The sequence below is a fragment of the Erinaceus europaeus genome, chromosome 1, assembly GCF_950295315.1.
Source record: "Erinaceus europaeus chromosome 1, mEriEur2.1, whole genome shotgun sequence".
Taxonomy (NCBI): Eukaryota; Metazoa; Chordata; class Mammalia; order Eulipotyphla; family Erinaceidae; genus Erinaceus; species Erinaceus europaeus.
The window spans coordinates 130,453-143,056 of NC_080162.1; the positions used below are offsets into that span (position 1 = coordinate 130,453).

The 12,604-nt window shown below is 44.5% G+C and overlaps 1 protein-coding gene across 12 annotated transcripts in view; it reads right to left on the reverse strand.

Annotated features, from left to right (window-relative positions):
• Positions 1-345: 345 nt before the first annotated feature.
• SLC16A12 (solute carrier family 16 member 12) overlaps positions 346-12,604 on the reverse strand; it is a 105,269-nt gene continuing 93,010 nt past the window's right edge. For all 12 annotated transcript variants that reach the window (XM_060205640.1, XM_060203677.1, XM_060204789.1 and 9 more), the window contains 3 exons: positions 10,480-11,059; positions 6,540-6,799; positions 346-3,723 (listed from right to left, as the gene is read on the reverse strand). In XM_060205640.1, the coding sequence (XP_060061623.1) occupies positions 3,461-3,723; positions 6,540-6,799; positions 10,480-11,059 (1,103 nt within the window). In that variant the 3' untranslated portion in view covers positions 346-3,460. The remainder of the gene's footprint in view (positions 3,724-6,539; positions 6,800-10,479; positions 11,060-12,604) is intronic.

The following is a 12,604-nucleotide window of genomic DNA, read 5'->3' on the forward strand; positions in this document are numbered from 1 at the left end:
TGGGGAGTGACACTTCAGCTGTGGCCCAAAATGAGAAGTGCTCATACAGAGGAGTCCAGAACTGCAAGTGAGCTAGCAAAACAGCAGAATGGGCTCTGCAGAGTGTCGGGCAGCCCAGCATGAGGTTTGGAAGTGAAGCAGGGGCTGCACTGGTCTAAGACTACAGTGCAGCGCTCATGCCCAGCATGCACACCAGAACAGAAACCTTTGTGGCACTGAAAAGGGGCCTTTTCCCTTCCCTGTCTGAACTTCAGGCATTGGAATCAGGGGCAGGCAACATAGCATCCTGGTTCTGTCTCTCCTGCCAGAGGCTCATAGGTCCCAGATTCAAAACCGAGCACCACCATAATACCAGCACAAATATTTAATCTACTAGCAAAAACATAACCTGATGAGAAGACCCACTGATACAGTGTATCTGTAGACATTCATTGCTCTTGAATTTCTGCTCAATTTCCAAGTAGAGCTTACAGAGCTATCAAGAAATAGTTAAGATTTAGAAGCATCCCACCATGATTCTGTTTTCGATTCCACAAAATATATCATTCCCTCTCATTTTAAATAAATAGTATAGCTATACAAAGCTGCTTGTGTAAAATTCAGTGTAGCTGACAAAGGTGGACTCTAAGATTTAGATTTCCTTAATAGTTTTCAAAAATGCTACTACAAAAAAGAAATGCAAATAGAAGCATGTATGAAGTCAGATTATTCCAAAATATTTACACATGTTTTTGAAATATTCTGATCCCATTTCTCATGAATGTTTATATTGCTTCAGAGAAATAATATTGCAGAAACTTATAAAATGAAGTTGTGATTGTTAGGCAAATGTGTGTGATACTTAGAACTCGTCACATTTAAATCTGTTTAGGTCTGAAGAGTCAAGAAATGAAATGTAGTGTAAAGTGCAATTCCAAACACATTTAACTTCATTTCAATGCTAAAAAAAAACTTCCAATTTTAATTTTAAGTTATAAGTGCCAAAGTGAATAGATTCAAAATTAAATTCTCCAATTAAGTAAAAAGACACCAGGCAACAATCAAACTTCTCTTTGGAAAACACTATGGAATATTAGCTTTTCCCTATCAAATCAAGTCGGTGTTTCATTATGAAAAGAGTGTATTGTATCTCATTTCATAAAATAATCCAGTGATAGGTGAAAACTCTCGTTCAACATGGTTGACCAACCAAGGAACTTCTATAATGCTGTGATGTTTTTTCCTAGCACCCCAGGCAGGGTATTTGTGAGGGGTCAGTGGTTTGTGACCTTCAGAGCCAAAATATTTCCTTGATGTTCAGAATCTAGATTTTTTAATAAGTAAAATCTCTGCTCAGTTGTGTAATTTGTACCCATTTACAGAGACAGCATGATTTAGGATTAAGAGTTACATCCTGTGGGGTTTCAGTGGCTGGAGACATGTTTAGGGTCTGGGTTTTCTCTTCTTTTTCCAAATCCTGCCTCTACAATATGAAGTTTCAGAAATTACCCCAACTCAGAGGAAAGTGATGTACTTGGGAATAAGCAACTATTACAATCCAACAAGTTAAGGTAGGTGAAGGAGTTCTACAAACTGTAAGACACCATGCCACTAACCTTTTGTAAACTGTACAACATTACCCACTAATCTTTTTTACTTACTTCTGAGCAAAGCTCCATTTTCTGGGAGTGTTATTAGGCTGAGGTTAGTCCTGGAAACTTTCCCTTTCAATGGAAAAGGTCCACACGTTTCCAGTGATTTTCCAGAGAGATGAAGATCAGTGGACACTGCAACAAGAACTAACATAGAGAGAGAGAAATACCCCCTTCAGGAAATCTCTAGAGTAATGTTTTGTCCAGCCAAGTCCCTGAGTCCTGTTTTGTGTGACGGCAACCTACATGCTCTAAAGAGAAATGTCTTGACAGGGTCCTGCTGTTCAAGAATTCAATGCCTGCCCAGTTGGAATACTGCCAACATTTTTCTGTGCCCAACAAGAATGTGCCTGCAATTTAAATAAGAGTTTTGTTTCTAAAGAAAAAAGGAAAGTACTGGTGTTAATATTTCAGGTAATATTTTACGTTTAGTCCACCTGCATGTTAGCTATCAGGCTCAGGCAAAAATTACTAAAAGGGCAGGGAGGTGGTAGCACACCGGCTTAAGTGCACATAGTACCAAGCACAAGGATCCAGGCAAGGATCCAATATGGAGCCACTGAGCCCCAGCGATAACCCTGAAAGCAAAATATATATTAAAGTCATGGGCCCCTTGGCACATACCTAAAATAGGCTTTCTAGCTTGTCCACCCTAAGATCTCTGTTCTCATCTGCTCTATTCCTGCCTTTAGGTTCCTGTTTATTAAACACTTCTCCCTGTTTTATATCATAGCATCTTCCAGCTAGCAAGTTGCAGATGCTGCCATGACACCACCCTGACTTCCCTGGGCAGATGCCCTCACCATGTGTCCAGGAACCTCCCCTCCCCAGATCCCTGCCCCACTAGGGATAGACAGACACAGGCTGGGGGTGTGGATCCACCTGCAACACCCATGTCCAGTGGAGAAGCAATGACAGAAGCCACAACTCCCACCTTCTGCTCCCCATAGAGAATTTCAACCCATGCTCCCAGAGGGATAAGGAACAGGGAAGCTTCCAGTGGAGAGGATGGAACACGGAACTCTGGTGGTGGGAGCTGTGTGGAATTTCCCCCCTCTTATCACACATTCTTGTTAATCATTATTAAATCACTAATGAAAATTTTTAAAAAGATTGAGAAACTGCCTGGAAATTTGCTATGTTCTGCTAAATTTAGAGTAAGCATTGTAAGGTGGGCACTGGGCGTTGGTCCAGGAAAAAAGTTTTCAAATTCAGTATCAGTAAGACTCACTCCAACTGTGGTGCTCCATCACTGTGCATTCTCTGTGTGCTGTCTGCCCATTGGTGAAGGCAAAGGCTAGCAGAAAGATTAAAAGGGTGGGGGAAGACAGCCACTAATAAAAAAAAAAATGTCCTGGCACCTTTATTTCCACCATTGCTTCAAGCTGGCCTGCTCTCTCCAAGTAACATGAAGTAAACAAATTTACTCGCCCATGTTTCTATTTACCCCCTAATTACGGAGGTGGGAAGGACACAGAATTGAGGGAAAAGCTTATGCTTAGTGTTATCTGCTTTGGTCCTGTCTCAAAATCATCCCTGATTAAAGCTCATTATATCATCTCTGTCCTTCCACTCTCCGTGGAGTGATGCTCATTGTCTAAAAGTCATCAATTGTGAATATAACCCCAAGTTGGGAAGCTCTGAGTCAGTCCAGTTTGCTTGGTAATTTGCTCTTAGCCCTTATAAACATGTTAACAAAACAGCAACAATAGTAGTTTCCTTGGAAGCTAATGCTTCTGCCAGAATAAAAGGATTCCTAGACATGTACAACACCATGGTCCCATTTTCTTCGGCCCTGAAGAGGAATTTCCAGGTGCAAGGTCACTTGGTCATGTGGGGTTGTAAACAGGCATTGCTACCATCACAGAGTCCCCGTCTCTCTGGTCTAGTTCTCTTGCCACAGAATAAGCCACTGAGCCGTTGGTCCACAGCCGCAACCTGGGGTCAGGCGCTTTGGCAAGCAGCCGCAGCTGGGTCTTCTTCATCTTCTTTATGAGTCTAGCAAAGCCAAGCAGCACAGAACTGAATATCATTGAAAACCCACAGAGAAGGAATGCCGCCGTGTAGCCGCCAGTCGTGTCTACCAGCCATCCTGTAACAAGAACAACAGATGGACTGTGGGGTTGAAGAGTTCAGTCACTCACCACTCTCAGGTCTAATGATCTGAATGAATAACAACAGATTGTAATGCACTTGGGAGAGTGTTTGGTCTTAGTAATCACACAGGAAACATCAGTTATGATTAGGATTCCCATCACGTGGGAGGCAGGAGCGATAGGGACAGAGGCTGATGCATGTTGGGCCCGTTTACCCAGTGAGCAGAGTGAAGCTGTGCAGAGCAGAGCAGTATCCTCTGCACCTGTGTCCTCTCAGTTTAGAGTGAGGAAACGTGCTGGGTCCAGTTTCCATTTCAGGGCCATCACTGTGATGCACTCAGTTTGAAGAGCAGAGGGTTGAGTCACCTTATATGAGCAAATGAAGATTTAAGGAGGCATATATCTGAAAGTACACATTCTCTCTCCGTCTCTCTGTCTCTCTCTGTCTCTCTCTCTCTCCTCTTGTTGCAACAAACTAATCTCAGTAGCTATTTCAGCTCTAAATTTTGAGGAAACCAAGGACACATACTATAGGAACAGGAAAAAATAGAACATAGCAATCAATTTTGTGATTAACAAGTTCAAGAATTTCCTCTGAATTCATTTATATGCCAAGAAAATACACCAGTGAAGTGTATAGCTTTTCCTTTACTTACTTTAATTCCAAAAAATGACAGGTTTTATCAAAAGACTGATTTAAAAAATCTGAAATTAAAAAGCTTCTTAATGCACAGTATTTATATAAAAATAGTCCTTCCTGTGGCTCAGGAGGAGGTATAGTGAATGGAGCACTGGATCCTCAAGCGTGACCTGCGGGGTCCATTCAGTCCCCAGCCTTTCCTGCATCAGCATGAGGCTCTGGTTCTTTCTCTCTCATGAATGATTCTTACATGATCATTGGTTTTTAATATATAATTTCCTCAAAATGTAGCCAAGGCAATTTATAAAATTCATGTTTAAAAGTTCAGTGTGCCCTGAAGAAAAAAGTTTCTTTTCATTTAATTTCTTTCTTTCTTTCGTTCCTTCCTTCCTCCCTTCCTTTCTTTCTCTCTCTCTCTTTCTTTCTTTCTTTCTTTCTTTTTTCCTCCAGGATTATCACTGGGGCTCAGTTCCAGCACTATGAATCCACCACTCCTGATGGACATTTTCTTTCTTCTTCTAATTTTTATTCGATAGGACAGAGAGAAAGAGAGGGAAGGGAAAGACAGACTCCTGCAGACCTACTTCACTCTTCATAGAGTGTCTCTCTTGCAGGTGGGGAGTGGGGGCTCAAACCTGGGTCCTTGAGCAGGTGTTTGCACTTAGTATTATGTGCACTTAACTGGGTACACCACTGCATGGCCCCGGGAACACTTTTTAAAAAAATTTTTAATGTTTTCTATTTCTATTTATTTATTCCCTTTTGTTGCCCTTGCTGTTTCATTAATGTTGTCATTGTTGTTGGATAGGACAGAGAAATGGAGAGAAGAGGGGAGGACAGAAAAGGGGAGAGAAATACAGACACCTGCAGACCTGCTTCACCACCTGTAAAGCGACTCCCCTGCAGGTGGGGAACCTGGGGCTCGAACCGGGATCCTTACACCTGCCCTTGCGCTTTGCGATGTGCGCTTAACCCGTTGCGCTACCACCCAACTCCCTGAAACACTTTCTTTTTATAGTAAAAATATTTTTAAGATGACTCTTAGAAATTGTTACTAATATCTTACAATTTTTTGCAAGCCAAATCCACTTTTTCCTTCAACCATCCTATTCTTTTCTAAGTTATTATTATTTTTTTCCTCTTTCACCCCCCCCCATGAAAAAAACTGTTATTTTCCCCAAAAATTCTTCTCTGCCCCAGAATTCATCTCCATTTCTGCTGTCATAGTCTAGGCCTTTACCAATTTGCTTCTTAACTATTAGAATCCTAACTGCTTCTCCTCTAAAGTACCAGATTAGCTGCCAGACAGTTGTCAAAAATACACTCTTTACAATATTACCCCTTTGCACAAAAGCTGTAATGCTTTCTAGAATGTCTGCAGCACCTAGGGTCCCAGCCCCTTTGGTTAGCGCTCTAAGCACTCTCTGTGAACCCATATCACGACGGCCTCGACACCTACGGTGCAGCCCTGTGCCCCTCAAGCTTCCCTCTGAACAAACGCCCCACTCCAGAGCCCCCTGCGTTGATGTGAGACAGGATCAGCACTGCAGTTCAGGACTTTCTCTCCCAGGTAGACTGAAGCTCACAGTTGGCTCGAAGAAGATCATAAGACAAAGATGGATGGAAGAGGTGGTGGTGCGCCTGGTTGAGTGCACATGTTACAGTGCTCCAGGATCTGGGTTCAGTCCCCTGGTCCCCAACTTCAGGGGGAGGCTTAGGAAGTAGTGAAGCAGTACTACAAGTGTCTCTCTTTCTCTCTCCTCTCTTTCTCTTAATTTCTCTTTGTCTCTATCCAATAAATAAATAAAGCATTACAAACAACAACAAAAAGACGGTGATGGGAGGGAAAGCATAGTCATTATGCAAAGAACTTTCATGCCTGGGGCTCCAAAATCCCAGGTCCAACCCCACCCTCCACCCCTGCATCACCATAAGCCAGAGCTGAGCAGTGTTCTGGTCTTTCTCTGTCTCTCTCTCGTTAAAATGAGATGATATATATTAGATGTTAAAGAGGAAAAGATGGAGGTGAGATGATGACGTTTTGATGGCCTTGCATCTCTGTCTCTCTCACTATTCCCCAACTTACTTCTGATCGCCACTGTCTGTGTGTGAGTTGGCTGTTCTTATGTCAATGCAACGAAGAGATGGCAGGGATTCCTGCTGGAAACTTACCTGCGACAGGTGGGCTCACCAAGTACGGGACTGCATGAAGGAAGTACACCACACCAAGTGCAGACGACAAGGAGATGGTCCCCACTATTTCTGCGGTCACTACCGGGATCAAGGTCACGTAGGCGCCATCAAAGTAGCCAAAGGTGCAGGCAAAAGGCACGAGGAGGGGGAGACTCTGCAGCGTCGGCAGGCAGAGATAGCACAGCCCGTCTAGTCCCACAGCAAAGAGGTAGCACACACACTGGTAGTTCTTCAGACACCTGCAGACGTGAAGAACAAGAATGAGTGCAGTCTTACTCCTCTCCTGGGGACAGATCCTAAGGAACCCAACACATCCATATGTGTGGACACATATGTTCTTGGCAGCACAATTTGTAATAGCCGAAACCTGGAAGCAACCCAGGTGTCCAACAACAGATGAGTGGCTGAGCAAGTTGTGGTCTAGATACACAATGGAATACTACTCAGCTACTAAAAATGGTGACTTCACTGTTTTCAGCCCATCTTGGATGGACCTTGAAAGATTCATGTTAAGTGAAATAAGTCAGAAACAGAAGGATGAATGTGGGATGAACTCACTGTCAGGCAGAAGTTGAAAAACAAGATCAGAAGAGAAACACAAGCAGAACCTGAACTGGAGTTGGCGTATTGCACCAAAGTAAAAGACTGTGGGGTGAGTGGGTAGGGGAGTTCAGGTCCAAGAAGGATGACAGAGGGCCTAGTGGGGGTTGTATTATTATGTGGAAAACTGGGAAATGTTATGCATGTACAAACTACTGTATTTACTGTCAAATGTAAAACGTTAATTCCTCAATAAAGAAATTTAAAAAAATAATAAAGAATGAGTGCATCCCGCGGTCCTAGCAGCGCTCAGGCCATGGCTGTGCAGCTCTGAACTGCAGCTGTCAGCAGAGATGTGGAGCCCTGTTGTGTGGTATCTGTGCTGTCTGCCCTTCAAGGAATTTTCTCCCCAGGAACATGGTGCAACAGAAAATAACAGATGCTCCCAAGTGAGAAATATGGGGCATGGTGGTGGCACACCTGCTTGAGCACACACATTACAGTGCACAAGGACCTGGGTTCAAGCCCTCAGTCCCCATCTGCAGGCGGGAAGTCTCATGAGCAGGGCTGAGATGCTCTCCCTCTCTCCCACTTACCCTCACCTTTCCCTCCTCATTTCTTTCTGCACACAAAATAAACAAATACAAATGTTGAATAAAAATAAGATAAAGTGAGAAACAGAAGTTTACATACAGTTTTATCACCTATTAACTGCCCAAGCCTCAACATCTTAAAATAAAATAGAAAAAGCCTTTAAAATTAAAAAAACAAAAGCAGAAAGGGGCCCTCTTAGGGCCCCTCTAAGAGTCGTTGTGGAAGGCATGTGGGGAGTCAGAAGGCCGGGCTTTCCTGCAGTCTCCATGTTGCCACCTGACACTGCACAGGTACTCGGGTGCCAAGGTGGTGTGTGCAGGGGGAGTTGGACTAGGAAGGCATTAAAATGAGCTGTCAGAGACTGTGAGGGCCTCCTAAGGGCACGAGCCCTCACTTCATGAGCTCCCCAGTGGTTGTTCACTGCATTTGGCCTCTGTAGCTCCGGACTCACATGTGACTCCAACTGTTTCAGAGACTCAGTATCAGCACCCAGAATTTCTGCTTGACGTTTCCTTACCCACGGTAACACTTGAGCTTCATAAAATGCTGAGCTGGACAGGCAGGTACTGCACTGGCCAGTTTACAGGTGAGGGCCCTTGAGGCTGGAGGTGTGGTGATGTTTCCCTGGGCGACAGGGACCACGAGAGGCAGGAGCGTCCTAAGGAGCTGGGTTCTTATGTCTCTGATGGCACTGTGGGTCAGACCTACTGCTGCTGCCTGCTGGTCGTTCTATTGTACAGACAGAGATTCCTTGCTCTTCTTTCTGCCTTGGCCATTAAAAATGTGAAATACATCCTGAACAGAACATTGGAAACACTGACTAGTAATAGCTGGGTCCTGGTTAATCAGCAAAAGCGAAACATGGGGAAACGGCATGGCGGTGGCTCTTGCAGACAGGCCAACGTATCAGCCAAAGAAGGTCTCATGGGGCCGGTCAGTGGCTCACCTGTCACAGAGCACAGGACCCAGATTCAAGCCCCTGGTCACCTGCAGGGGAAACTTTGAGAGTGTGAAGTAGGCTACAGGCCTCTCTCTCTGCATCCCTCTCCCTTTATTCTCCATTCTCTCTGCTCTGTTAAAATAAACATAATAGAAAATAAGATCATTTTATTTTTTATTATCTTTGTTAATTTATTGGATAGAGACAGCAAGAAGCTGTTTGATCTGAGGACTGGCTGGACTCTGGATGCTGTTAATCAAACCTGCCCCCCATCAGCTGGGGCCTAGTTGGGGAGTCCTGAGACCCCCAGACAGACATGATGGGGCTAGACCTCGAATAAATCCCTCTCTCCATTGTTACCAGTCATCTCTATCAGGAACAACACAATAGGCCCCTTTGTGGGCCCCCATAGGACCTTGCCCTCAGCTTGGATCAACAATGGTAGAGAATGTTCCATCCTCCAAAGGGAGGCTGGACAACATACTCTATGCTACACCTGAGGAAGATGGGTCCTGATATTGGGGCAGCTTGGAACGTTCCTACTCATGACCACAGAATTTGAGCTGAGATCCACAGGGATGCAGAGGTCACACAGGCTCCTAAGCTGAATATGGGCCCCAGATCACATCAAATCAATGGGGTTTACAATCTACAATATTTATACACCTTTCCCATATTAGGGAGCTACTCTCTTCCCTGATCCAACTTTCTGGTCCTTTTTCCAGCCATGACATCATCTCCCCAGACAATAATTAGGATCCACCTGCATATCAGATTTCAGGCTCAGGGGGGAAGCCACAGGCCCTTTGGAATATAATTAAAATATGCCTACTAGCTATCTACAGAATGGAGACCGCCCCTCCCCCCCAACTCTTCATCTGCACTACTCCAGCCTTTAGGTCCATGATTAGTCAACAATTTGTTTGGCTTTGTATGTTAACTCTCTTTTCAGCCACCAGGTTCCAGATGCTACCATGATGCCAACCAGACTTCCCTGGGCAGACGACCTCACCCATGTGTCCTGGAGCTCCGCTTCCCCAGGGAAAGAGAGAGACAGGCTGGGAGTATGGATCCACCTACCAGCACCCATGTTCAGCAGGGAAGCAACTACAGAAGCCAGACCTCCCACCTTCTGCATCCCACAGTTACCCTGGGTCCATACTCCCAGAGGGATAAAGAATAGGAAAGCTGTCAGGGGAGGGGATGGGATACGGAGTTCTGGGGGTAGGAACTGTGTGGAGTTGTACCCCTCTTATCCTATGGTTTTGTCAGTGTTTCCTTTTTATAAATAAAATATAATTAATAATAATAATAATAATAAACCTGCCACAGGCACGAGGGGCTCCATAGGCTTCCACAGTTTAAACAAGTCCTCCACTCTAAACAGGGGCTGGGAAACTATGATAAAATCCAGCCCAGCCATTTTTCTTTTACATATGTGAACTAAGACTTGTTTTTCCTTTTTTTTTTTTTTTTTGAATGATTGGAGGAGCTAGGATAAAAACAATAATACTTTGTGACTTGTAAAAATTATGGAAAATTTAAAGTTTTGTGTCCACACAGAAATCATATCAGGACATGATCACTCTTACTTTCACACATGTCTATCCAAGGTTGCTCTGGCCATTAAAAAAAAAACAGGGGGTGGTTCAGAACACATGGTCCATAAAACCAAAAGTCTTTACTATCTTCCGTAAGGAGAAGCCGCCTGCTCTCTGACTACAAGCAAGGGAGCTGCCTTCAGGTGTATCACATCAAGGTCATACAGGTGTCCTTGGGGCAGGGGTAAAAGTCAAAGCTCACAGTCCCCTGCCGGGGAACCAGCTGTGGTTTCCGGGACTTTACCTCCTGTCGGTCAGCCATCCAAATGTGACATTGCCAATAATGTCGATCACCCCAAGTATGGACATAAGGAAGGCAGCTTGCTGGTGACTCACTCCAACACTCAAAGCGTAAGGCACCAAGTACACAAAGAGAGGGCTGCAGCCGTAAGCCATGAACAGAACCGAGATGGCTAGCACAACGAAGTCCGGTATCAGTAAGAAAGCGTATTCCTGCTGCAAAGAGCAGCAAGGGCAGCTTGGCAGCCACTCTTCGGCCGGCTCTGAATGGGGAGCCGCCTGTGTGCATCCTTGTTTCCGAGTCTGGCAGGCAGGGCTCTGCTCTGGGTCCAGACAGTCCTCTCGGAGAGTGATGGGCCGCATCAGGGCACCACAGACACAGAGATTCAGGACAAAGCCCCCAAGGATGAGGAGCGCTCCCCGCCAGGAAAACTGCTCAATGAGGAGCTGCACCACAGGGGCCAGGATGAAGGTGCCGATGCCACTTCCCGACATGGCCACCCCATAGGCCAGGGCTTTCCGTCGGCTGAAATACTTGCCCACCATGGCGATGGCAGGAGAGTAGCACAGTGCAAATCCCAGACCTGGCAGAAAGAGAGAACTCGTGAGTGCAGGCACACGGGGCAGGCGAACGGAACGACTCTGACTGAAGTGAATCCGGCCTGTTAAATTTTTTTATCTTTATTTGTTTATTGGAGAGAGAGAGGGAGGGGGAGATAGGGAAAGTGATGGAGAGACACCCGCAGCCCTGCTTCACCACTTGCAAAGCTTTTCCCCTGCAGGTGGGGACTGGGGACTTGAACCCAGGTCCTTGCTCACTGTAACACGTGTGCTCAACCAGGTGCACCACAGCTGGCCCTGTGGAAACCTCTTAAAACTGTTTTCTTCAGCATAACATAAATCACCCCATCACCAGCTACCCACAATTTGAAATATATAAACTGATGATTTTTTTCCCATTGAGAGAGCTCTTGGGGAAATAAGGCTTTTTATTATCTTTTCTTTATTGAGGGATTAATGGTTTAGAGTTGACAGCAAGTACAGTACTTTGCACATGCGTGACCTTTCTCAGTTTCCACATAACAATTCAACCCCACTAGGTCCTCCTCTGCCATCCTGCTCCAGGACCTGAGCCCTCCCACCTGAACCCAGAGTCTCTTACTTTGGTGCAGTACACCAAGGGAAATAAGACTTCATTTTTAATGTGTTTTTTAATTTTTTAATTATCTTTATTTATTTGTTGGATAGAAACAGTCAGAAATTGAGAGGGAAGGGGGAGACGGAGAAGAAAAGAGACAGAGAGACGCCTGCAGCCCTGCTTCACCACTCGCAAAGGTTTCCTCCTGCAGGTGGGGGAAATAAGATTTCTTAAAATGAAATTAACGGCATAAAACTATACTACCTAAATTTGAATGAACTAGGAAGTCTGGATGGTGCTAACCTAAGACGCGTGTGCCCCAACTTTTGAGAGTAATGTATTTATAAACCTGCAAAGCAGGTTTTCTTGTTTGTTTTATAACAGCTTCACCCACAGATTCACTAACCTGTAACTTGTTTCTTAATTTATAGAAGTCAACTGTGGTTTTGTTTGGGTTTCAGTATTTGTCTTTTTGTTGTTGTTGTAAATTTAAAACCATCGTTTTTTAAAACCTATTTTAAATAAAAGAAGTTGGTCTGTCTTCTTCCGCAAGTCAGAGAAAGAGAAGAAATGTGTGTCCCTCTAGCATCTCTCTTCTCTTAATTTGAATCACCCAGAGGTTTCTCTCAATTCTTCACTACCTGCAGGGACATAGCTCTTACAATCTGGATCAATTCTTCTCAAAAAATATTTTATTTATTTTACTGAGAGAGACACACAGGAAGAAGAGAGGCAGAGAGATTAGAATCCTGCTCAGCACTGGCTTACAGTGGTGCTGGGACTAAGCCTGGAACCTCAGAGCCTCGGGCAGGAGAGTGTTTTGTGCAGCCTTGATGCTGTGTCCCCAGCCTTTTGGATTAGCTCCGCAGTATGGATTTATACAGCATATATGACCTATGCAAATTTATACAGCACATATGACCTAGGCAAACTTAGACAGCATATATGACCTAGGCAAACTTATAGAGCATATATGATCTAGACAAACTTA